At 41.1% G+C, this 27935-nt stretch overlaps 1 protein-coding gene and 1 long non-coding RNA gene across 4 annotated transcripts in view; one reads left to right on the top strand and one right to left on the bottom strand.

The window, feature by feature from the left end:
* The window catches only part of LOC125457615 (uncharacterized), a 267233-nt gene that overhangs the window by 107986 nt on the left and 131312 nt on the right, over positions 1-27935 (top strand). Inside the window, exon 6 of one of the 2 annotated variants that reach the window (XM_048542096.2) lies at positions 3491-5746. The exons of the other annotated variant lie outside the window; for it this stretch is intronic. Coding sequence (XP_048398053.1) covers positions 3491-3582 — 92 coding nt within the window. The 3' untranslated portion in view covers positions 3583-5746. Of the gene's footprint in view, positions 1-3490; positions 5747-27935 lie in introns of those variants that run through there. 2 annotated transcript variants of the gene reach the window in all.
* On the bottom strand, positions 9092-27010 carry LOC125451950 (uncharacterized). Of its 2 annotated transcripts, none has more exons than XR_007247477.2 (4): positions 26663-27010; positions 26327-26524; positions 10739-10857; positions 9092-10235 (listed from the first exon to the last, which is right to left on the bottom strand). It is a non-coding gene; the product is annotated as an uncharacterized LOC125451950 (long non-coding RNA). The 2 variants fall into 2 exon arrangements; XR_007247527.2 differs by having other exon boundaries at positions 9092-10230.

The following is a 27935-nucleotide window of genomic DNA, read 5'->3' as shown; positions in this document are numbered from 1 at the left end:
GCCTATTCAGCTTCTTCCTATAGCTCAAACCATCCAACCCAGGCAACTTTTTCTGAATCCTTTCAATTTTCACAACATCCTTCCTCTAGCAGGGAGACATGAAGTGCATGCAGTATTTCAATAGTGGCCTAACCAATGTCCTGTACAGCTGTAACATGACCTCCCAATTCCAATACTCAATGCGTTGACCAAGAAAGGCAAGCATACCAAATGCCTTCTTCACTATTCCATCTACCTGTGACTCCACTTTTCAGGGACCATGAATGTGCACTCCAAGGTCTCTGCATTCAGCAACAGTCGCCAGGACATTAACATGAAGTGTGTAAGTCCTGCCCTGATTTGCCTTTCCAAAATGCAGCATCTCACATTTATCTAAATCAAACTCCATCCCTGCCTTTTTGACCTGTATGTCTTCTCTTCACCTAACTTCTCCTCTATCCATCTTCTATCCACTTCCCCTCTCTCCCTATTTATTTCAGAACCCCCTTCTCCTCCCTCATTTCTGAAGAAGTGTCTAGGCCTGAAACGTCAGCCTTCCTGTTCCTCTAATGCTGCTTGGCCTGCTGTGTTCATCCAGCTCTACACTTTGTTATCTCATAAACTCCATGTGTTAGTGCTCAGTGCATTGGCTCATCTGATCAAGATCCTGTTGTACTCTGAGGTAACCTTCTTCGGTGTCAGTTTAAGATTTATGCCCTGAAAGGTGTATGTGCATCATTTGACAACATCTGTAATCTCCTTCAGCTGTAAAATCCTCTAGGATAGCTGTTGGCCTCTTGAGTATCCCTAATTTTAATCGATCCACTATTGTTGGTTGTACTTTCAGCTGTTTGGGTCCCAAGTTCTACAATACCCTCCAGACACTCCTCGGCCTCCCCTTTCTCCTTGAAGATTCTTATTAAAATGTACCTCTATAATCGAGCTTTTAGTTGCCTGATCTACTATTTTAGAATATAGTTTGATGTTTTTTTTTGTAATTTGTCTGCAAAATAATTTGGAATTTATTAGAAGTTCTTTTTGTTGTTCTGCCAAGATATGGAAATTGACTATATTTTAAAACCCAAGCAAAATTTCAAAGAAGGAGGCAATTGAAAACATAAAGAGGTCAACAGTATTCACTGCACTTAAGTTCATGTCAGTATAACTATGACAAATCAAGACAAGAGACCTTACTAACAAGGATCAAAAAGTATCTCCCTGATGTCTCTAGATCAAAAGCTGTCTCTGGAGGTGAAAGCTGACATGTGCAGCTCATCAGTCATGAACAAATGAATCCAGTCAATCAGAGACAATAGGAACTACAGACGCTGGAGAATCCAAGATAACAAGATGTGGAGCTGGATGAACACAGCAGGCCAAGCAACATTAGAGGAGCAGGGAAGCTGACTTTTCAGGCCTAGACCCTTCATCAGTAATGATTTCTGATGAAGGGCCTATGCCCGAAATGTCAGCTTTCCTGCTCCTAAGGTGCTGCTTGGCCTGCTGCGTTCATCTAGCTCCACACGTTATTAATCCAGTCAATCATGTTGCTGTAGTGCCACATGAGGATATCCATTTACAAGGTTTAATTTTTAAGGAAAGAAAAATGTGAATGTTACATCCAGTGGGAGAAAATAGGCAGTAGAATTTTTCACACTGTAGGGATTCTATTCTAGAATGGAGAACACCAGATGTAGGTGAGGAATTATTTGGTTCAGAAAAGCCTTCTTTATAATAGGAGTGGAAGAAAAATACAAATTTTCACAGCCTAAGCAGCATGTAGATCTGTAGGGGTTCACCTGAGATTACTAGGAGTAGTTTCTCTCCTATCATAATAGTTCTGAACTGTTGAGAAAGACAAGGAGCATATGTGGACTCTCTTGAGCTATCTTCCTTATTTTGTCTTCCATGCTGAAAGAAATGGCAATGCCACCTGTCCCCTTAAAACCACAATGAAGCTGCAAACTGTGGTGGCTGGATTAATTTTCAATTTGGATGGCTACAGGAAGATCCAAGACATATTATAATGAGCTAAGAGCAGTTGTGATACTTGTCTTAGAGCTGATCTTTGCATGATCTTTTCAATGTGACTTTAGTAAAGGGTCATCCAAGGAAATATGACTTTATGGGTCAATTCCTCCACACAAACTCAAATACACCAGGAGTTTCCTGTTGAGGCCTTTGTAAGTTAAAGCCAACATTCATTTACATCAAATTGCTTGGGCGTTGTGCTCGGGGCAGCATGGTGGTGCAGTGGATAGCACTGTTGCCTCACAGTGCCAGGGACCTGAGTTCAACTCCACCCTCGGGTGACTGTCTGTGTGGAGTTTGCGCATTGTCCCCATATCTGCTTGGGTTTCCTCCGAGTGCCTCTGGTTTCCTCCCACAGTCGAAAGGTATGCATGTTAGGCTGATTGATCATGCTAAATTGCCCATACAGTTCAGGGATGTGTACGCTCAGTGGGCTAAAGAGGGATAGGTCTGGGTGGGATGTTTTGAGGGTCAGTGTGGACTTGTTGGACCGAAGGTCCTGTTTCCACACTGTAGGGATTCTATGATTCTGCGATAAACTGGCCATGCAGATTGCCCACAGAGTGTTATGCCTGGTGGATGTTCTACATAGAATGATATAGAAAAGCCTTAAGTACCTCTGTAATGACCTAAACAAAGTATCCAATTAAGATGATGTGCCACCACATTATCAATGACAGATAGGGATAGGCAATAAATGGTCTGCCAGCCGTACACACACCTGATGAAAGAAGGGAAAATATTTGCTGAGTTTCAAAGCTATGTGATTTTATCTTTTCTTAGATACCTTGTTGAAATGGACATTCTGAAAGGGTACTAGTTTATTGCCACCATTATCAGGTGTGGGCCTTCTCTACTGGTGCTTATGGGCATCAAATGGGAAGTATGCCCTTGCTTGCCTTGTGTGCGAGGACAATTACCAAGCACACTTAAGACTAGAGCTTGGTGTGGAAAAATACTAAGGTGTGAAGGATCAGAAAGTCTGGCAACAGCTTACAATTCTGTTAATGAAGTTTCTAATCAATCAAAACTTCATATGCAGGGAAGACAAAGCGACTCCTTAACACCATGGTTAAAACATAGATTTCTGATCTTATGCCCACAGTGAGAAGCCTCACCCACTCATTGCTTTGATTAGGTATTTGAGCGCAGTCCTAGTGAGTGAGGCTGCCTACCATGAACACAATCTAAGTATCTTTAACATGATTGTGCAGGAAAATGTCCTCTCTGATTTCCTTGAGTGTTAATAGCGTGAAAGTAAAGGAGACTGTATGGTGTGCTGTGCATTATGAAATTTGAGTCTGTTGAATTATCATCCTCTTAATTAAATTTGTAAACAATACCTTTCCTTTCTTCCGGATCTTAGTTTCTAACACAATACCATCTCACACTGTTAGCTGTTTAATTAAAGTAATAGTAGCTCATTTCAGTCTGGACATTAATTTTTAGGTACTTTATTCTCATCTGCTTTGTTTTACAGCAAACCTTGACCAAGAAAACACAGACAGCCTTGACAATTGGTCCTTCAAAGCCCCAGGAGCAGATTTCACTGATATTGACTTGATGAACTGAGTTTTTCAGAGTGATTTGCATGTTCCTCTGATGCAAATGTTAGCCCCTCTGATCCATTGAGGATTTGCTTTTAGTCTAATGCTGCATGTATTATATTCTAGCATAAATAAAATGATGTATGATTTTCTTGTACAGAAGTACAATACATACAAAACTTGACATGGGGGGGTTTTTCAGACAATTTTTTGCGAAATTCCAGTGTGACATATTGAGAAAGATACTTCAGTTCTAGTGCCTTGGTGGATTAGGTGATGAAAATTCGGACAATGATGCAGGATTGAAAATCCAGTCAAGTTTAGGTAATTTAATAATACCCTCAGGTTTATATTTCAAACTATTATTTTAAACAGATACTCTTATGCTGATGAGTACTGCTGTTATTTAAAAACCTATTGTGCATTACACCTGACCCTTACAGAATTCGGCTACCCTACATCGTTCCCAAATCTAGATCCAGCCATACCCACAGTAGTTCTTGATCTCCATGTTTGGTTTTCCTTCCACTCACTGTTAAAAATTTTTTCTCCATTTGCTCACTGTAAAAGTGATGCTGTTGACATTTCATTTATTGCCATGCTTATTTTGTGATCCTAGACTCTTCCCATGAGGGGAAGCATTTATGTCTCAGTATTTACCCTGTAAAATGTCTTAAGAATTCAATACATTTCAATGAGATCATCTTTCATTTTTCTCAGCGCCAATGAGTAGAGTGCCAACTGGTTTGGCCTTTTATCATAAGGCAATTCCTCCATGCCATGGATCATCCTAGTGAACTTTCTCTGAATTGCTGCCACTGAAATGATTAGATTAGATTAGATTCCCTACAGTGTGGAAACAAGCCCTTCGGCCCAACCAGTCCACACCATCCCTTGAAGCATCCCACCCAGACCCATCTCCCTATAACCCACATACCCCTGAACACTATGGGCAATTTAGCGTGGCCAATCCACCTATCCTGCACATCTTTGGACTGTGGGAGGAAACCAGAGCACCCGGAGGAAACCCATGCAGACATGGGGAGAATGTGCAAACTCCACACAGACAGTCGCCCGAGGCAGGAATCGAACCCGGGTCCCTGGCGCTGTGAGGCTACAGTACTAACCACTGAGCCACCATGCCACCTATGATATTTTTCCTTAAATAAGGAGACCAGAACAGTTCACAGTAGTCCAGATGTGGTCTCACCAGCACCTTGTATCATCTCAGTAAGATTTCTCTATACTTGTACTCCAACACCCTTGATATTCCTTAAGCCTTCTTTAAGCCTTCCTGATTACCTGCTGCACCTGTGTACTAGCTTTCCATGCATCATGTACACATACCCTCAAGTCCCTTTGTATTGTAACTTTCTGCAGTTTTTCTCCATTTAAATAATATTCTGCACTTTTGTTCTCCCTACGAAATGATCAATTTCACATTTTCCCATATTATAGTCCATTTAATAGCATTTTTCCCACTTATTAACCTATCAATATTTCTGTGTAAACTGTATCCCTCTCGCAAACTTCCTTTCCATCTATTATTGTGGCATCTGTAAATATGGCGACTGTGCATTTGTTTCCTTCCACAAAGTCATCAATGTATAGTGTTAACAGTCCCAGGACTAATCCCAATGGAATCCCACCAGTCATGAGTTGCCAGTCTGAAAAAAAAAATCCCCTTATCTTCACTTGCTTGAGGACTGAGAGCTGGTTTAGTATTGAATTCATCAGCTGAGTCAGGGCTGATGTTGGCCAGCCAACCACTGGGAATGCTAAAATGAAAAAACAAGAAGTGAAGTGCTTTTGTATGTATTTTGAAAGCAGGACACAGTTTTGCTTTGGAAGATGCTGGACTGTGCTTTATTTTTGGTTTTGCCTTCTCTGGTTATCCTACAATTTGATTTATTGAAAGTCCCGAGAAAAGAACCCCAGTCTTATAAGCACTAAGGAGAGCTCTCCAGATGTCTGCACAAGCTCTTTGCATTGTCCAGTGACTTTGAAGTTCAAGCAAAGTAAACCATCCTATGTGCCATGATACAATCCATCAGATTTCATGAAGTCTTGGTATTCATTGTTGAAATGGATATCGACTGGCAAATTACAATTATATGTTAAAAAAATTATCCCTTAATTTTGTCTTTCTCTCTGTCAGTGTATGAATGGGGATTAGTTGTCAAAAAAGAGTGGGATGAGATCATAGATTTAATTGGATTGCTTTGTAGTTCAGCTGTGTTCTGCTCAATTTACACATTATTAATAATAAAATGTCAATTTTGTTACAACCTTGGTGTTCACGTCTGTTATTTGCTTGGGAACAAATTATGCAATTTTGAGAGTCATTCACGTTTTATCAGTGAATCACTGTGATGTGATTCCAGTGTTAGCAACTCTGACTTGGTTTGGTTTGCGATAACTGTGGCAAATTTCTCAAGAAATTTGGCTGAGTGTTAAGCTGTGTTTCATTTGTTTATGAATGATCTTTGGGCAGAATTTTCCCATCCCAGAATGATGTAGGCAATGGCAATTCCATTGTAACAACAGTGAGATGTGTAAAAAAGTAAGATTGTCTATGTTGAGAAAAAGGTCTGACTTTTCACCAAAGGTTTTAACGGTGAGAAGAGATTGTGGTTATTGAGTGGTGAGGTGGCCCTTTGGATGCACTAGCATTTCATTATTCCAAATTCTCCCCTCATTTATTTGAAATTTACTGTTCTCCCATGAAAAACTAGATGATAACGATTCCTGAGTTGATAGATTGGGTAACAAAGTGTGGAGCTGGATGAACACAGCAGGCCAAGCAGCATCTCAGGAGCACAATGCTGCTTGGCCTGCTGTGTTCATCCAGCTCCACACTTTGTTATCTTGGATTCTCCAGCACCTGCAGTTCCCATTATCTTTGATAAATTGGGTACCTGGTGGCTCCAGCTTGTATCTGACTTCTCCAGACCTTCATCTTGACTAGCATTACTCAATACCTCCAGGCACACTCCATGGGCAACAATTGCGCGCAATTCACAAATATTGACATTGGACACACACCAGTGTCACTGCTTCAGCTTGGCACATCTTATAATATGAGTCACCACTTCAATAATGCACTTCAAAGTACACTGAGATAACAAGGTGTAGAGCTGGATGAACACTACAGGCCAAGCAGCATCAGAGGAGCAGGAAAGCTGACGTTTCAGGCCTAGACCCTTCTTCAGAAATGGGGGAGGGATGGGGGGTGGGGTCTGAAATAAATATGGAGAGAGGGGGAGGTGGATAGAAGATGGATAGAGGAAAAGATAGGTGGAGAAGAGACAGACTGGTCAAAGAGGAGGAGATGGAGCCAGTAAAGGTGCTTGTACATGGGAAGGTAGGGAGCGGTAGGTCAGTCCGGGGAGGACAGACAGGTCAAGGGAACGGGATGATGTTAGTAGGTAGGGGATGGGGGTAGGGCTTGAGGTGGGAGGAGGGGCTAGGCAGTTGGAAGGACAGGTTAGGGAGGCGGGGATGAGCTGGGCTGGTTTTGGGATGCAGTGGGGGGGAGGGGAGATTTTGAGGCTTGTGAATTCCACATTGATACCATTGGGTTGCAGGGTTCCCAAGCGAGTACACTGACTATTTTCATGATGGTGCTGTTGTACGGCCCTTTGCGTGCAAGGACAGGAACTCCTTTCATGTCTCAGAGCAGGGTGCATCTTGGGTTCTCAGCTTGTTCAATTAACACTTATTCACTTTGTGCTTACTTAGATGCTCACAACATATTTGCATTGCCTTGGTTTTTGTGCAGGAGCTTAGATACAATCATGCATCTGCTTGGGCTTGTCAGGATCAGGGCTGCAGACTGGAAAGTGAGGCACTGTCATTTTTACAGGTCCAGTAAGACCAGTTCCAGGATTGACTGGAGAGTTGCACAGAGATAATTTAGGAGTCTGATCACTCATCATTCAAGACAGCCATCCCTGATCCCATAAAACCCAAAAGCACTCTGGATGCTGTGAATAAGGAACAAAAACAGAAATTGCTGGAAAAGCTCAGCAGGTCTGGCAGCATTTGTGAAGAGAAATCAGAATTATCGCCATGGGCCCAGTGACCTTTCCTCAGAACTCAAATAGTAGCTAGGAAAATGTTGGTTTTTACGCAGAAGATAGGGTGAGGGGAGGGGGTATGGAATAAACAATAGGTGGGGATAGAGCCCAAAGAGAGAGAATAATAATTAGCCAGACAAAGGAGTGGATATCAATCTGCCTAGGAGGGTAAATAGCTGTTAATGGAGACTGTTAGTGGCTAACAATAGGTTGTGTGTAATAGCAGACTATGTGATCACGAGGCCTGATGTGTGGGCATGGGGGCTGGTCATAGGAAAGTTCAACCCCTAAAGTTATTGAGCTCTATATTGAGTCCTGAAGGTTGCATGGTCTCCAAATGGAAAATGAGGCATTGGTCTTCCAGCTTACGCTGAGCTTTGCTGAAACATTGCAGAAGCCAGTGACACAAGATATTGGCCAGGGGACAGGTTGATTTGTTGAATTGGTTGATCACTGACATCTTCCCATACCCCACATGAACGGTTATTCTCTTCCACAGCTAGCATAACAATCTTTTCCTTGTATGACATTAAAAGCCCTATGTCAGCTGCCTTTCTCAGCACACCTCCAGCAAACTTGGTCCTCTCAGCCTGAAACAACACAAAAGGGAGTGATCGAGTTGGATGGAAATGGGTAGAAGAGTAATTAATGATGATGCAAGTTGAAGAGAACGAGTGAGATGAGTAGGAAGCACAGACGGCAGGAAGGATTTGTAATTTAGGATGATGAGATGTGTGAGAGAGATTGAGTGGGCGTGGTACGTGCACCAGTGTGACTTGTAATTGACAAGCCTTGGTGAGAGATGAGTGCCGTGGCAGAGCGAGAGTGAGTGGTGGCCCTGTGAGTACAAGGTAGCAGAGAATGTACAGAAGATTATTCACCTTCTTCCTACACTGCTGTGCATTATGTTTGTCCCAGACCATGCCACGGACTCAGGGCACCAACTCAGTACCAGCTCGCTGAGTCTGGTGGCATAGCCCACTTTTGGCATTCTGCAGGGTAAAGCATCATCCTCATCTCCCCATCCACTAGCATCTCCAAGTCCATATTGGTGAAGCAAAGTGCCAGCTTCCCTTTTGAATCATATTCTTTGTGATACTGGTTGCATATTGTGGGAGGCTTGCTTGCAGCATCTGAAATGATCTCCAGCTGGACTTAAATATGGTTCCAACAGTACAAAAGGCAAAAGGTCCCGGCAATGGCAAGTGCTTTTCTCTCCCGCACTGCATAAGGGAAGTAGGCTTCATAAACAATAAAGTGAAGAGAAGAGAACAGATTGTGTGGGAAAAATTACTCTCATCCATGATAGAGTGGGGCCATGAATCTCACCCTGATTCAACATGGAAAATAGGAAAAATTCAGTGCAATATATTTCTCAACAAAGATGAATTTGTACCATCAACTGAAAGACAATATATTTTATGTAATCAATTTACAGTAATATTTTTCCTTTGAGATCAGTACAAATCAAGACCCCTTTTAGCATTGTATATTAAGTGGTGACACTTTTAAACAAAATTCTGTTTGTGCCTTTATGAATTCACTACAAATCTATGTGCGATGCAGTTTAAAATAAATAGCTAAAGCAGTATTAAAAAGAAGGCTCTGCATGAATTGCCAATTTGCCTAGAATGACTAGATACTTCAGCTATAAGATAGTGTGATCTTTGTCCAATCATCCTGAAAAAGGTCTGAAATCATAATAGTAAGATCACCTTGGAAAGACATTCTCCATGAATAAGCACACAATTGAGCAGTCAAAGAGATTTAAAAATAATGCACTGACATTGTCAAGCTCTATTTCAGTGCTTTAAAAATTTCAGAATATATTCGGGGACATATGGGTTGTCAGTAGTGGGAGCTTAAATAGATGTACGGCTGTGGTTTGTTGATCTGTAGTTCACAGTGATTGTTGATAAAAACCCAAATGAATTGTTTTGTAGTGAATTTTTGCTGATTATTTCATTTGCTTATTATTAAACATGAACACATAATCATTGATAAATTCACAGGTTACATTTTTAAAATATTTTAATTTTTTGTGCGTTAGAAGGAAGATATTTGATTTTCTGGGGTCACACTCTCACTCTCCAGCTTTAAGCCTTGTTTCAGATCATGAGCACAAAAATCAAAACCAAGATTCTCTGATGCAGGGAGCATTGCATCATCCAAACTGCTCAAGAATGAAAGGGCCCCAAACTAAGGCATTCTCATATTCAAATAGATGTAAAAGATCCCATGGCAATACTTTAAAGAAGAGCAGGAGTTCATCTTGTTGTCCTAAACAATATTTCTTCCTTAAACAAAAGCACAAAAAGCAGATTGTCTGGTTATTATTAGTGTCGTTTGAGAGAGTTTGCAGAGTGCACAGGATCTGTTATGTTAACCACATTTCAAAATGTGCTTCGAGGCATCTGGTTGCCATAAAAAAATGCGATATAAATGCAAGTCTTTCTTTTACAAATTACTTCAAATGTCAGTTTTCTGAAGAAGGGTCGAGGCCCGAAATGTCAGCCTTCCTGCTCCTCTGATACTGCTTGGCCTGCTGTGTTCATCCAGCTCTGCACCTTGTATTTTCAAATGTCAGTTGCCTTCTTTACTTAGAAGTCGTAAGAGTAAGGGCGAAAGAAATACACAGTTAATCAGGAAACAGCAATAAAACATTTACATACTTGACTTTTAAAAGTCTGTGGATTGTGAAGTGGACAAATGATTGAGTTCCTGTAAAATCTCAATTCGATTAGGATACTGTAGCAACCATTTTGCAGTTAGTGGAAATAAAATTTTGAAGGGTGGTTAAATGTGTGGTCATGTCAATAAAGTGTATTTTACAACACCATCCAAAGTCAAAATATCTCTTCAAGTTTTCATTAGTGAGGTCATTGGATATCTAACTAAAAATTAAGAATATTGGTATGGTTGTATTAACAGAATAGGGAGGAAAAACATTTCCAACAGAAAAAAAATCATTGTAAAATAAGAGGTCACAAGCCTTATAGTGTGGTTTATACAAAAACATGTCTTTATAAATGGATAAACAACGCAAAATGCTTCACAAAGGTGTAATTAGTTAAAAACGGACAACAGATGTCCTCAGCTCACCGGTCTAAGTTAAATGAGGCCAGCGGCCCAATTTTAATGAGGCTTCAGGCTTTGTTCCCACATGAAAATTATTCCGTGCGCTCAGTTTCCACTGGTGATCCGCACTGTGCACTTTCCTCCTTGGAGATGACAGTTTACAAATAAGATAATAAAAAGAACAACTAAACAATAAAGAAGTTAACAACCCTAATGTATAACTATTATTGCGAAATAAGTTTTTCAGCGTCCATCTCCTCCATGGAAAGTTGCAACATTTTGTGCAAAACTGAATCTACACCTCTGGTTGGTATTTCACAAATTTGCTGTAAGACTGCCAATGCCCTGAAATAGAGAAGAAAGCTATCTTGATTTGAATCGTCTTAAGATCAATGCATTGTCTGGATTCTTATTTCAAAGAGCTCAGGTATAACCTGAATACGAGGCACAGCAAAAACCAGAGTCAACAATTGTGATTATAGCTGACAAGATAAATGTTTGCTTGGATATTTGATGACAGCTTAAGTATATATTTGACAGAAATAGTTTGTAGAGCTTTTCCTTTGACTTCTCCTAAATTAGATGGCTCTTCACCCACCTTATCTTTTCTACTCTTGCCATAAGTGATTGGCAATGATCTACACGTAAGCTGGAGATTTATCTCAGCAAAATCTCAGGCTAGTAAAATTTAGTGCCTAACATTATCATGGTCAGACATAAATGAAAAGATACAATGATTTGTATCATTTTTTTCTTCCCCTTTGACTGAAAGCAAGTTTTTTTTTGTTTTATAGAAAACTACTGAGGATAGTGCAAGGAGAACTGAAGGCAAGCTCTAGAGACTGTGTCATTTGAGAAGGATTGCTGGATAAAGTTACAGATTTCAGCTTCTAGGCATCCATTTTTACACAATCTGTCCAACTTTGCAAAAGTACAAATCAGTAAAGGTATAGAGAAAATAACGAAAAACAATTCTGAAAAAAATTTCCAGATTTTAAAAAAAATGCATTTTGTCTATCCATTTGCAAAATTTTCAATAATAATGAAAAACACTGAAATTTTTACAAGCACATTGATCTATTAGACAAAAGCTTTGATTGTGTAAAACCAGCAGTGTGATAATTACAGCCAATTCAATCTAATTTATTATGTTGTGCACTGTATTATTAGACAATGTATAAGTCATTTACTTTCTCTTCTTATAATTCACTTGGTGGGAAAGTGCCAATTTCCACATGAACTCAAGTATCAATATGGTAAAGTATTTATATGAATATAATTTGTGTAAATACAATTAGAACTATTCATTTAACTGAACACAAATGCTTGAAAAGTAGCACTGTTTCACAGAATCTTAGAATTTTGCAGAATCCCTACTGTGTAGAAACAGGCCATTTGGCCCAACAAGTCCACATCGCACCTCCAAAAAGCATCCCATCCCAACTCATTCCCCTACCCCTGCAATTCCCCAATATCTAACCCACCTATCCCAAACACTCTGGACACTACAGGCAATTGTGGCTATATAATGTGGACACTGTGGATAGGAATCATGCTAAGATGCTTTTCTCTCACTTCGGTATATAGACAAAAGATTTGTCAGTGCTGATTGGACCAATAAAATTGACACTCTACATAAAAACTTGATTTTGTTTCTACTTACACAGTTATTCTTGATGCAGTAAACTTGGCATCATTATAAAGAATAATTTATGATTCCCTTGAATAATAAGATTGTCTGGTTACAGACGATATCTGATCGATGTTGCTGCGCTGTCAACTCCGAAAGCCCGGCGTCTTTTCTTAGGCAGGACATTTGGATAACTGATTACATTGGAGTTTAAGGGATTGAGGAGCATTTTAGTTTGATGAGATAAAACAAACTTACAAAGGAGCTATTGATTAAGCTAAAAATATCTACATGCAAATGCAATCTTGTATGAAACAAAAGTGCAGTTATATGCTATAATGTAAAGGAGAAAACAATGTAGCATTGTTCAAATCAAGGCTGGAAAAATTCTCAAACATGCTCACTTCTTTTACAAATGCAGGCCTGCCTGACGTTGCAATAATTGGTATTTCACAAAGTTACTTTTCTGCCAACTGTAGAAACCTTGACAAAAATGAACAAAAGTATTATTGATCTGATGAGGACTTGGGTAATTAGTTAAACATAGAGTCATACTGCATAGAAAGACACACTTTGGTCCAACCTCGTCCATGCTGGCCACGCTACCAAACTAAACTGGCCCCATTTGCCTGCATTTGTTTGATTTTCCTCCAAAGCTTTCCTATTCATGTACTTACCCATTTTTAAAAAAAATCATAACTGTACCTGCATCCACCACTTCCTTTGGAAGTTCATTCCAAACATGAACCACTCTCTATGAAGAACAATATTTTTACATGTTCTTTTTAAAACTTTCTCCTGTAATCTAAAAATATGGCCCACCAGCTTTGAACTCGCTTACCCTAGGGAAAACACCTTTAATATTCACCTCATCTATGCCCCTCTTGATTTTATAAACCTCTACAAGGTCACCCTCAACCTTCTACATGCCAGTGAAAAAGGTCCAAGCCTCTTCAGCCTATTTTTATAACTCAAACATTGCATTCCCGGCAACATCCTAGTAAATCTTTTCTGAACCTTCTTAAATTTAATAATATCATTCTTACAGCAGGGCAACCAGAACTGCACACAGTACTCCAGAGGAGGCCTTGCCAACATCCTTTAAAACCTTGACATTAGCAAAACATGACTGTTGCTTTTCTCTTCTTTCATGATGATGAATTATAACCATGGAACAGCGGCATAGTGAACTATTAAAAGATATGTTTTAATTAATTTATTTTTCAGAAAGGACATACAGTCAAATAAAAATGAAACAGGTTGTAAATTCTGCGCAATATAATTTGTGACTGTAAGGCTCTGGGAGACTGAAAAGGCCTGTGTGTATTATCCTCAGCCTGGAGGGAGATAATGGAAGATTACACTTGATGGCCGTCAAATAAATTTTAAAGACACGAACTTCAAACAGAGAGATGCACTCCAAGCTAAACAGTAATTGCCTGTGAATTTTCTCAGGCTGTGAACATGAAGGAAGAAGAGAGAGCAGTTTGAGGAAAAGGCACATTTATGATTAAAAGCTGGTTTAAAAAAAATCTGGTCTGTATGTGCCACTGTGTACTGTGAACATTGTAGTCATGACCTCCTGTCCCTGACATTGACTGCCATCTAAGAAAAAATGTTGAGGTAACTCTTCTTCTTCCAAAAGTTCTTCTATATCTACAACTCAAACTCTACATCTCTGAGTCAAAGTATGTTAAGCCACAAGTACCATTACCATAGATGTTTGTCTGGAACAAATTTCACAAATGCCCATATATTGTAGGCACAGCACATCATTATCACTACCTTTGTGTCCAAACTTATTTAATTATTTAATCAGTCCTTTAGTTATTAATTTATACATCTAAAGTAATAACAAATCTGCTCATTTAGAGAGTAAAGCCGATCATTCATGAGCTATTGGATAATCTTGTCTATAAATCCTGTCTACTTTTATAATGGGTGGTGACTCACTCCTAAATTGCAACTACTACATCAGATTCCTGTGACAGTATTAATATCTATTCAAGCAACCACTTTCACTTGATCGACAGACGTTTGCCATGCCAGTCAGTTTCTATTCAACTTGGTTTGTAAGCACATAGTCCTTTAGGCTCTAAGTAAGACTCAGGCTGTTAAACCATTACTTGAGGACTTTTACCAGAGATTTCCTACCTGTACCAAATTATCAATTGTCTCATTCTCCAAAGGGTATTAGCCACTTGGAAGACAAAATCATTGAACATTTTTTTGCTGTCAAATTAATGATGAGACTAATAATGGTCCAATTCATTGAATAGAAATTGTACAGCTTCAGGTAAGTGCTAGTTGGATAGTCAATGCCAATATCCAAAAGACGTTATCCTAATTGTGCTGCTCCTTGCAGAAGATGTCTTTTCATTATCTGCCTTACCATTGAAAAGCTTTGATTGCATTGAAGTTGATTTGTTTGCACTGTAGATAGGTTTGAATCTCACTGCGGAGATTTTCACCTTGTCCATTAAGTCAAAGTATCTTTTAGTAATATGATAATTGTTGATTGTTGCTAATCATCTATTCTAGAACTGGGTATTTAGAGGTCTAGGTGAGTCTAATTGCTTCAAGGTTTCATTATTGTTGGCGATTCACAAAATTACAAATATATAATTTTTTAAATAACCTTTCTTCCCATTTTTCATCATCTCCCTTAATTAATGTAATATTTACAACATCAGGTCAATTTAGGACTCCCAGAATAACAAACTGTTTTGTAAAATTTCCAATTTTGTATAAAGAAAAAATTTACAACTTGATTCGTTTAAATTGGTAGTAGATTTAATTTTCATTTGGAAAACAGGGAAAAGCTATTCTTTGCTAGCAATGTCTCTCAACTGTACCATATTTAAACTGCACAATTTATCACATGTATCAGTGTCCCATTGGGCAATTTAGTATTGAGAACATGCCTGATCTACCAATACAGGTAATTTACTTCTCCAAGAGAATGTGCTAGTCATCCACTAGCTCCAAGAGAATGTGCCAGCCATACATAGTTCAAATTTCAGACGATGCAGGATTCTGCCAAAGACCAAATCTCTATGATGTTTAACCTCGAGGCAAGTCTGGCAATGAGCCTGAAGTCTTGTTTTATCTTGAAGGCGCTGTAAAGTCAACTGGCTTAGATGGTAAACAAAAACAGACTGTGGCAAGAGGGTTCAGAAATTACAGTTGAACTCTTCAGAAACCAGGGGAGTTTTGGTCACGTGGCATGTTCTTGGTTGATTCAATTTGATAGCATTAATTAGATTCTACCTCACTGACCAAGAATCCTTTGTTTACTTTCGGTGATTGATGGGGATATTAATACTTCCATAAGAAATTTCTCAGAATCATAGTCAACTTGCATTAAATGGCATTTTAGTAAGATTTTGAAATAATGATCTTGTTCATATCTTATCAACAAAACAGCAAGGATATGAACATAATCAAGAATCATATGCTGGAAATACAGAAAAGCAGCACATTGTAATGCTAGTCAGCATGAAATTCTGGCTTGAATCAATAGCAGAGGAACCGAACACCAGTGCTAATTAAAAGTCAGTCTTCAGGGCATGGTGCTGCATATACAGAAAGCTTTTGTATTGACTACAAATTTTTGGGGCACACCACTTATACCCAATCATGGATGGTCTAGTTTGAATTTTGTTTGGGCTGTAGCAGGAGGGAGAAATGTGCAGAGGAAGAGGAGAAGCTGCTTTAGATAGAGGAGGAAGATGGTAAAAAAGGCTCTCAGTAAGAGACCTCATATACTTAACATCTTCATCTCCACTTAAACCAGGAGCTGATTATCTGTTGCCTGATATTCATGAAGAAAGTGCTGGGAGAACTCTGTCACTTGTTGGCACTAGACCTGGAACCTCTGAGCAGTGGCAGTGTGGCGCTGTCTGCAGTGGAGATCATAGAATCATAGAACCCCTAAAGTGCAGATGGAGGCCATTCAGACTGCTGAGTCTGTACCAACCCTCTGAAGAGCATCCCATTCTGTTCCCATAATCCTGTCTTCCTCATGACTAATGCACCCAGCCTGTACATCCTGGCACAGTATGGATAATTTGTCATTTCACCTAACCTGCATGCCTTTGGATTGTGGGAGGGAACTGGAAAACACGGTGGAAACCCATGCAGGCACTGGGAGAATGCGCAAACTCCACGCAGACAATAATGATGGTAGCTGTCAACCTGAATTTCTTCAAATCAAGTTCCTTCCAGGCTGAAACAGGCAACATAACGTAAAATCTCCAAGTACCCCCTACTTTTCTACCTCAAAGAAGTGATGGATGTTCTTCATTGAGGATTCAATCTTTGTGTTGTCTCTGAAGAACAGGAAAGAAACAGAAAGTTGAAACCTGAATAACATTTCTCTCCATGGTGTAGCATGCTGTCGACTGCATGGACGTGACTTTATGGGCATCATGTCTCATTGCTGAGATTTGCATTAATGTTGAGATATGCCACAAATATAAAACCTCATCTTCACTCCATGGGGAAGTGGTGTGTGATCATGCCTAGCATATCATTCTGGTTAATGCCCACCCTGCTGACAGTAGTCACTGTGCTTTCATTCTGCACTGTTCTTCTCTTCTCTCAATCTTTCAGCCACAATGTCAAACCTGAGAGTGGCTAATTGCCTTTCACTTTAAATCTGGGTTTAAGTGTATAAATCTGACTTTATCGTGTAATGCAACAACACTTGGCCATTATGCATAACAATGGAAGCCGTCTTGCTGTTAGAAAGATTATCAAGTGGAACATCGGGGTGCTGAAGCAACAGTTTCACTGCCTTGCATGGTGTGGAAGAATCCTCCAATAGCTGTCAAAATGGGTTACCTTACTCTACAACTTTCCCTTACCATTGTAAAGGCATTTCCTTTACCATCAGCCTTATACTGAGCTCCTCAAGAGAAGGAAGGGAAAAGGCAGCCAGGATATCCAAGAGCACTTCATTTGACACCAGTCCCATGAACAGAAATCCAACTTTACCTTCTGTAACAGTACCCTTACTATATCAGTGTGACTTCCTGGCTGCAGTGCTGAAATTGAACACTGTCACTTGCAAGTCCTCTTCGAAGCTACACACCATCCACACTTGGATATATAACCATTGTTCCTGCAATGTCACTGGGTCAAAATCCTGAACTACCTACAGCACATGAACTGCAATTGTTTAAGGAGGCAGCTCATCATCACCCACTGAGGGCATCTAGGGACCTGCAATAAATGCTAGCCTAGGCACATCCCATGAATGAATTACAAAAAATAATTATACCAACAAAACATCCAAGATTTCAAGCAAAATCCAACAGTTCACTCATTTGCATTGCTTTAGTGCCTATCTTGCAAGTCCTTTAGCCTGGTATGGTGCTCCTATACTGTGTTACTGAAGTATTAGAACATAGTGAAATGCTGTTGACTGACACTGGGAGTACAGATTGCAACATAAGCTTGAGTAGCTGTGGGCTTGGTCTGCACAACTTTTGCATGGGCAGCAGAGGTCTGAGCTGGCTAGTTGATAAGCAAAAGTAAGTGCATTAGTAATGTGACATCAAGATGAAAGCAGGCTTGTGTTCCACATAACCTTGCCAAACCTCCTCATGGGTAGCACCTCTGCAATCCTTGTAAGCTGCTGAAATACAACTCGCTGGACTGTTGTGAGATGCTGCAAGCCCCTTTGAGTACTGGCATCCACATCTGTGATGACAACGGTCACAGCCTGGCAGTACGCTGAGAGTGTATAACCTTATTGAGTTTCCGCTGACACATTCAGATACTGGATGGCTTCCGCATGTGCTGCAAAAGAAACTGAAACATTGTCCAAAAAGCTGTGCATCATGGCCATCTTTATGTTTTCATGGAGTTGCAAGCCTTTTCATGCTCAAAGACAAGGACTCCAAACTCTGTATTATGCCCTGCGCCAGATTTGTGCCAGCCTCCTGCGTAATCAATGACAGTAACAGCTGCCTTCCCAGCAAACCAGTCATTACACTAAGCATGCTGCTCTTCACATGCTTTTTCTCTGCCTCACTCCATCAAAGTCCTCAAATTATTCCTGTGCAACAGGACCGATGTGTGTTTCTCATATTCTTTGCAGCTGGTAGAGTGCCTGCACAATCTGAAGTGCACTTGTACTTATATTCTGCCTCTGTGAACCCCTCTAAAGTATATGCGGAGCCAAAAATTGAGTTGCTAACTGCAGATTCATTGGTCTTTTCATCATGTCCTGTAGCAGTTCGTGGTTGTCTGAAAGGATGAAAAGTACAATAATGGAGTTTTAGAGAGGTGAATGAGGCAAGGTAGGAAGAGGAATACGTGCACCATCTGCAACTTACAAAACAGAAAAAAGTCTGAGGGATGAGGGGAAAAGAGTTTGTGAGTTATGTGGGTACAAACCATCATCTCTACCACTAGCCATGGCCATTGTGTTGTCTACTCCAATGGGTGAGGACAGGCAGACAAACAAGCCTCCTACCGGTTAGCCGGTGCTTGTGGAATTGTGTGTTCCATGAGGTGTTACTATTTATATTGATTTTCATGGTTATCTGCTCTCATTCCCTTCTTAGCATTTGAATGAAAGACCACCTGGGTCTCTTTGGGAAGTGAACTTCTTTCTTGCTCTCTATCTTCTTTTTCTTCTTCTTCTAAAGGCTGGACAGCTTACAGCCTTGGGCCATGAAGTGACAAGTAACATTTATACCACACAAGTGCGACATGGTGCCCTCTTTAATATGAGAATCAAACTAGCCTGACTTGATATTCAATAGCATTAACAACAATGAAACCCACCACCAACATCCTGAAATTATTGTTCATGACAAACTAAACTGAACCAGCCATTTAAATATTGTGACCAAAAAGGTTCTGACTCCACAGAGTATTCCCAACACCTATGAGGCACAAGGCAGCACTGCAATGGATATTCCCCACTTGATTGAATGAATATAACTCCAATAATACTCAAGCACCTTGACACCATCCAGGCCCTAGCACCTTGTTTGATCAGCACTCCAACCACCACTTCCTCCATAAGTGACAAAAGTGAGTACTATCTACAAGATTCACTGCAGCAACGCAAAAAAAATGTTCCTTTGATAGCGTCTTACAATTTCTGATCTCTACCACAACAAGAGCAACAGATTAGCAACATCATGACCTGAACATTGTGTTCCAAGCCACACAGCATCCTGACTTAGAATCATATCACTATTCTTTCACTGTCATGTACTCAAAATCCTGGAGCTCCCTCCTTAGCAGCATTCTGCATTTGCATAAACCATATGGTCTACAGCAGCTCAAAGATAATTATAGATGGGCAATAAGAGCTGGTCTGGTTAGCAATGGCACAGATCTAATGAATGAATTTTTTTTTAAAATCCAAATTCTACCTTAGAACAAAGAAAGTGCAAGGTTGATGAGTAATTTCAACATAAGACCCTTAGCTTGAGAGCAGCAATTTCACTGATTGATAATTGAGGCAATAAGGTCAGTTGATGCATGAACTTTGTTCATCTCCTACATTGCTGGAAGCCGTGGGAGGTTTTTGAGAGGCACAGCTTAAGGTCAGGTTGTGGGTCAGCAGCATCAGCTGGAAGGAAATGATGAAGCACTTTTTCAAAATGAACAGAGCCTAGAAATCTGTTCATGTAGTGCTTTGTTCTCACACCTCTGCAAAGCTCTTGATAATGCGTTCTACAAGTTCTCCATATATGATCTGCGTCCATATATTGAATCTCAGATGTGGGGAGACCCAGGTCTTTCAGAGTAGTGAATAAGAAAATTCCAATCTTAGCTACTCGAAGACTGGGTAAATTATGGTTCCATCAGAAGCTATACTGGAGCAGTGACAGAGGAGTTAAAAAGCAGAAAGAAACTTGAAGAATGGCATAACAGTCCGTCAAGCAAGACTCAAGATTTCATGCATTTTCTCTTTTCTCTCTTCCCATCCCAGCTGTTGTGTCTTTGTGTCTTCAGGTACCCAAGATTTGCCATTTGATTGGGTAATATGCATAAAGCTGATGCCTAAAAGAAAGAAGTAGCAGCTAACGAAGAAATAAATATTCAAACTGCAAGTACTTTGGGGGCAGGATCTGAAAAGTTGCAATCAAAGCTGCAGCCTTATTTAACAGCATATAGTTTTAAATTCACACTGCAACGGTAGTAGATTCGCCAACTTTGGGTACATTTAAGGTGTCATTGGATAAGCATATGGGCGTACACGGAATAGTGTAGGTTAGATGGGCTTGAGATCGGTATGACAGGTCGGCACAACATCGAGGGCTGAAGGGCCTGTACTGTGCTGTAATGTTCTATGTTCTATGACTGAAAAAATGTCATCATTCTTCCTTAAAGTTACAATGTTCTGTGCAGGAGACAAATATCATGGATATTTGTGATTTTCTTATGGATAGTCATTTTGGCAAAATGTGAATGATAATTTTCATAAACTTTAGAAAATGTTCTATGATGGAAGTTTCACTCCATAGTTTTAGTAGTTCTAGCACTGTAAGTACCATTTTAGTACCAGAATGGAGTCTGGTTTTCTCGCACTCCAGGATATGGCATGCACTGGGTTCTGTCCACCTGGCCTCTCTGCAGCACAGAGATAGTAAGAACTATCAATGCTGGAGTCAGAGATAACAGTGTGGAGCTGGAGGAACACAGCAGACCAGGCAGCATCAGAAGAGTAGGAAAGTTGACATTTCAGAAGAAGTATCCCTACCCAAAATATCAACTTTCCTACTCCTCTGAAGTTGCCTGGTCTGCTGTGTTCCTCCAGCTCCACACTGTGTTATCTCTGACTCCAGCATCGGCAGTTCTTACTATCTCTGAATGAGTTATAACCACACTATTGGAGCATGTTTGCTGGCCTTATTTGTCAAGGATATTTCACCTCTTTAACTTCTCAGTCATCGGTTCCAGAGCCTGATGCAACCAAAATGCACCTTGACTTTAGAATTTAAGAACTTCACAAGAAGTACATAGTGTTCCCTGTCTTTAAAAGAATTCACCTTTAAGGACTGCATGCATGCAACTCTGCCTGCCAGTTTGTCTGTTTTGGGTTGTACACAGCTTACACGGAAGGTTTAGTGCAATGGCTTGTTCATAATGTGTAATGTGATTTATTATGTTAAGTACACATTAGGAGCTGCACGGTGGCTCAATGCTTAGCACTGTAGCCTCACAGCACCAGGGACGGGGGTTCGATTCCCACCTCGGGTGACTGTCTTTGTGAAGTTTGCACATTCTACCCATGTCTGCATGGGTTTCCTCCAGGTGCTCCAGTTTCCTCCCACAGTCCAAAGATGTGCAGGTTAATTGGATTGGCCATGCTAAATTGCCCATAGTGTTCAGGGGTGTGTGGGATTTAGGGGGGTGGATCTGGGTGGGATGCTTCAAGGGGCAGTGTGGACTTGTTGGGCCGAAGGACCTGTTTCCACACTGTAGGGAATCTAATCTAAACTAACCCATGGAATTATTCAATCCCTGATAATAAACTGATTAATAGACGACTGTCATTAACATGACACAGTGAACAGCAGTGGATAATACCATGATGATAAGGCCTATAATCACCTTTACACCTGAAAAAGGGAAGTGGCCAGGGTTTTTGCTGGATCAGGTGTATGGAAAAGATCAAAAGCATATTGTTAGAGTGTTCACAAATACCCTTGCTTAAATTGAAACTCAGTAGATCTTCTAATTGAATTCAAAGTGTTTAAAAAGTATGCAGAGCTGTGCTTTATATAGTCAGGTATCAAAGAAGAACAAAGAACAAAGAAAATTACAACACAAGAACAGGCCCTTCGGCCCTCCAAGCCTGCGTCAATCGAAATCCTCTGTCTAACCTGTCATCTATTTTCTAACGGCCTGTGTCCATTTCTCCCTGCCCATCCATGTACCTGTCCAAATATATCTTAAAAGACGCTAACGTGTCTGCATCTACCACCTCCGCTGGCAACGCGCTCCAGGCACCCACCACCCTCTGTGTAAAGAACTTTCCACGCATATCTCCCTTAAACTTTCCTCCTCTCACTTTGAACTCATGACCCCTAGTAATTGAGTCCCAACTCTGCGAAAAAAGCTTCTTGCTATCCACCCTGTCTATACTCCTCATGATTTTGTAGCCCTCAATCAGGTCCCCCCTCAATCTCCGTCTTTCTAATGAAAATAATCCTAATCTACTTAACCTCTCTTCATAGCTAGCACCCTCCATACCAGGCAATATCCTGGGTGAACCTCCTCTGCACCCTCTCCAAAGCATCCACATCCTTTTGGTAATGTGGCGGCCAGAACTGTACACAGTACTCTAAATGTGGCCAAACCAAAGTCCTATACAACTGCAACATGACCTGCCAACTCTTGTACTCAATACCTCGTCTAATGAAGGAAAGCATGCCATATGCCTTCTTGACCACCCTATTGACCTGTGTTGTCACCTTCAGGGAGCAATGGACCTGAACACCCAGATCTCTCTGTACATCAATTTTCCCTAGGACTTTTCCATTTACTGTACAGTTCGGTCTTGAATTTGATCTTCCAAAATGCATCACCTTGCATTTGCCCGGATTGAACTCCATCTGCCACTTATCTGCCCAACTCTCCAGTCTATCTATAATCTGCTGTAATCTCTGACAGTCCCCTTCACTATCTGCTACTCCACCAATCTTAGTGACATCTGCAAACTTGCTGATCAGGCCACCTACACCTTCCTCCAAATCATTAACATATATCACAAACAACAGTGGTCCCACCACTGGTCGCAGGTCTCCAATTTGAGAAACTCCCTTCTACTACTACCCTCTGTCTCCTGTTACCCAGCCAGTTTTTTTATCCATCTAGCTAGCACACCCTGGACCCCATGTGACTTTACTTTCTCCATCAGCCTGCCATGGGGAACCTTATCAAATGCCTTACTGAAGTCCATGTATATGACATCTACAGCCTTTCTCTCATCAATCAACTTTGTCACGTCCTCAAAGAATTGGATTAAGTTGATAAGACATGACCTTCCCTGCACAAAACCAGGTTGCCTATCACTGATAAGTCAATTTTCTTCCAAATGGGAATAGATCCTATCCATCAGTATCTTCTCCAGTAGCTTCCCTACCACTGACGTCAGGCTCACCGGTCGATAATTATCTGGATTATCCTTGCCACCCTTCTTAAACAAGGGGACAACATTAGCAAGTCTCCAGTACTCTGAGACCTCACCCATGTCTAAGGATGCTGCAAAGATTTCTGTTAAGGCCCCGGCTATTTCTTCTCTCACTTCCCTCAGTAACCTGGGATAGATCCCATCCGGACCTGGGGAATTGTCCACCTCAATGTCTTTTAGGATACCCAGCACTTCTTCCTTCCTTATGTCATCTTGACCTAGAGTAAGAAAACATTTATCCCTAACCTCAACATCTGTCATGTCCCTCTCCTTGGTGAATACCAATGCAAAGTACTTGTTAAGAATGTCACCCATTTTCTCTGATTCAGCGCATAACTTTCCTTCTTTGTCCTTAAGTGGGCCAATCCTTTCTCTAGTTACCCTCTTGCTCTTTATATATGAATAAAAGGCTTTGGGATTTTCCTTAATCATGTTTGCCAGCAATATCTCGTGCTCTCTCTTAGCCCTCTTAATGCCTCATTTCAGATTCGCTCTACATTCCCTATATTCTTGCAAAGCTTCGTCTGTCTTCAGTCGCCTAGACCTCATGTATGCTTCCTTTTTCCTCTTGGCTGGTCTCACAATTTCACCTGTCATCCATGGTTCCTTAATATTGCCATTTCTATTCCTCATTTTCACAGGAACATGTCTCTCCTGCACGCTAATCAACCTCTCCTTAAATGCCTCCCACATATCAAATGTGGATTTACCTTCAAACAGTTTCTCCCAATCTACATTCCTCAGATCCTGCCGAATCTTGGTATAGTCGGCCTTCCCCCAGTTTAGAAGTCTTCCTTTAGGATCACTCCCATCCTCGTCCATGAGTATTGTAAAACTTACGGAATTGTGGTCGCCATTTCCAAAGTAGTTCCCTACTGTAATATCAACCACCTGGCCGGGTTCATTCCACAACACCAGGTCCAGTATGGCCCCTTCCCGAGTTGGACTACATACATACTGCTCTAGAAAACCCTCCTGGGCACACTTTACAAATTCTGCTCCATCTTGACCCCTAACACTGAGTAAATCCCCGTCAATGTTGGGAAAATTAAAATCTCCCATCACCACCACCCTGTTTCTCCTATACCTTTCCATTATCTGTTTACATATTTGTACCTCTATCTCACGCTCGCTGTTGGGAGGTCTGTAGTACAGCCCCAACATTGTTACTATATCCTTCCTATTTCTGAGTTCTACCATATTGCCTCACTGCTTGAGTCCTCCATGGGGCCCTCCTTCAGTACGGCTGTGATATCGTCTTTGACCAGGATTGCAACTCCTCCACCCCTTTTACCTCCTTCTCTATCCCTCCTGAAGCATCGATATCCTGGGACAACTAGTTGCCAATCATGCCCCTCCCTCAACCAAGTATCAGTAACAGCATTAACTTCATACTTCCAGGTACCAATCCAAGCCCTAAGCTCATCTGCCTTATCCACTACACTTCTTGCATTAAAACAAATGCACCTCAGACAATGCACCTGTCCCTTTGTGTTCATCATCTGCTCCCCGACTACTATTCCCTTTAGTCACACTGACTCCATTTCTAGTTCCCTACAGGCTTTCATTACTACCTCTTTTCTGTCCAATATTTGGTTTCCCATCCCCCTGCCACATTAGTTTAAACCCTCCCCCACAGCATTAGCAGAAGCACCCCCAAGGACTTGGGTTCCAGTCCGGTCAGGTGTAGACTGTCCAATTTACAATAGTCCCACCTTCCCCAGAACCGGTTCCAATGTCCCAAAAATCTGAACCCCTCCCTCCTACACCATCTCTCAAGCCACATATTCATCCTGACTATTCTTTCATTTCCGCACTGACTAGCACGTGGCACTGGTAGCAATCCTGAAATTACTACCTTTGAGGTCCTATTTTTTAAACTTGGCTCCTAACTCCCTAGATTCTGCTTGTAGGACCTTATCCCGTTTTCTGCCTATATCGTTGGTGCCTATATGCACCACGACAACTGGCTGTTCACCCTCCACCTTCAGAATGTTCTGCAGCCGATCGGAGACATCCCTGACCCCTGCACCTGGGAGGCAACATACCATTTGGGAGTCTCGGTTTTGACCGCAGAACTGCCCATCTACTCCCCTTAGAATTGAATCACCAACGACTATCGCCCTTCCACTCTTTTTCTCGCCCTTCTGTACAGCAGAGCCAGCCATGGTGCCATGAACTTAGCTACTGCTGTCTTCCCCTGGTGAGCCATCTCCCCCAGTGGTATCCAAAACGGAATACCTGTTTTGGAGGGAGATGCCCGCAGCGGACACCTACACTGCCTTTCTGCTCTTTCTCTGCCTTTTGGTCACCCATTCGCTTTCTCCCTCAGCAATCCTAATCTGCGGTGTGACCAACTTGCTAAACATGCTAGCCACGACCCCCTCAGCATCGCGTATGCTCCAAAGTGAGTCCATCCGCAGCTCCAGAGCCATCATGCGGTCTAACAAGAGCTGCAGCTGGACACACTTCCTGCACGTGAAGGAGTCAGGGACATCAGCCCTGTCCCTGAGCTCCCACACTGAGCAAGAGGAGCACAACAGGGTGTGAGATCTCCTGACATAATTAAACTTAACTTAAATAAATGAAAAAGGAACAGAAAAGGTTTTGGCAATCACACGATATATATAAAAAAACGTGAAATAGAAAAAGCCTTACCTTATCTACACACCACCGAGTCTTTTTTTTGATTAGAGGAGGAGGGCAGGTGGGAGACACTACACGTGTAGTGTCTCGGGTTCAGCCACTGCCCAAATAAATGAAGACCACTCCAGCTCGATGTAAGCTTTTTAAAGTGGGAGAAACAAAACCTTACCTTCCCGGCAGCTTCCTGGTGCTCTCTCTGTCTTGCTCTCGTTCTTCTCCCGAAAATGAAGACGGCTCCCGCTCGAGGTAAGCTTTATAAAGTGGGAAAAACAAAACCTTAGCTTCCCGGCAGCCTCCTGGTGCTCTCTCTGTCTTGCTCTCGTTCTTCTCCCGAAAATGAAGACCACTCCCGTTCGAGGTAAGCTTTCTAAAGTGGGAGAAACAAAACCTTAGCTTCCCGGCAGCCTCCTGGTGCTCTCTCTGTCTTGCTCTCGTTCTTCTCCCGAAAATGAAGACCACTCCCGCTCGAGGTAAGCTTTCTAAAGTGGGAGAAACAAAACCTTACCTTCCCGGCAGCCTCCTGGTGCTCTCTCTGTCTTGCTCTCGTTCTTCTCCCTAAAATGAAGACGGTTCCAGCTCGAGGTAAGCTTTCTAAAGTGGGAGAAACAAAACCTTACCTTCCCGGCAGCCTCCTGGTGCTCTCTCTGTCTCGCTCTCACTCTCCTCCCGAAAATGAAGTAATTTTATGAGCTCGCTCCCCTGCTGATGCAGAGAAACAAGCCTTTAGATTTGTTTTGAAATTGCTAATAAAGGTCTGCACAGATTTAACATAATCAGAATGAGGCAAAGGATAAAAAGATCTGCAAAAAATATGGGCCACTTTAGAAGATCATTTCAGAGTCAAATTAAACCTCCATTTTCATCAATCAGAATTCATATCATGTAGACAGAAACCAATAAAATCTACAGATCACTATGAGCAGGCACAAGGAAGAATTTATTATGTGATTTTTCAGCAGGGGAGCAAGCTAATAAAATTATTCCCAGAAGGATCTATTAGACAAATTAAAGACTTATAGCATCAGAGTCATTGAAGGGTGTGCATAAGCATGTAGAGAACCTCTCAGGGTAACAAAGCATACAGGTCCTAAGTACAAACTTGACAGTTGACACAATTGGTAGAAAATACAAGTATAGCATGACATGTGGAAGGTGCATGCACCGATAAAATGCTCAGCTTTCAATTAATTTCTTAAGGCATTTCGTACAGAAGATCAACGGCAAAGGTAAACAACTAAACCCAATGTTGATGCAGCTATAAAGAACTGTGCACCGATCCAAACAGACCATACACAAAAATACCTTCAAACTTCAATAAAGACCTCTTAATATCCCATCTGATATATATATATTATATATATATATATACTAAATGATTACAAAAACAGAGTCTGATGAAATAACAATGAGACAATAATTGGTGACCATATGTTTCATGCTGCTAATCCCATGGAAAACATCAATGAAATCCTTTGCTTCCTTCTGAATTAATGAAGCTAAAATCTCAGCTCTCTGCTGTCAGGAATAAAAGTGAAGTTCAAGAAGAAAAGGCTGATCTACTAGCTCATGATAGATCCAGACTTGAGAATATAATCTCTGAGACGATGATGGCTTTAGGGAGTCCTTTTGCTCAGCTCTCAAAAATGAATGAAGAGCTAAATGAAAGGAAGTGGATTGAACTAGAAGCTCTGTAAGGATTGAATGTTTCCAGAAAAAATATGGAGCAACACACACATAAAATAGATTAGGTTCAGCAGGAACACCTATGGAAATACCAG

Source organism: Stegostoma tigrinum, chromosome 1 (assembly GCF_030684315.1).
Source record: "Stegostoma tigrinum isolate sSteTig4 chromosome 1, sSteTig4.hap1, whole genome shotgun sequence".
In the NCBI taxonomy this organism is placed as follows: domain Eukaryota; kingdom Metazoa; phylum Chordata; class Chondrichthyes; order Orectolobiformes; family Stegostomatidae; genus Stegostoma; species Stegostoma tigrinum.
This window is presented reverse-complemented; position numbering and strand designations above follow the sequence as displayed.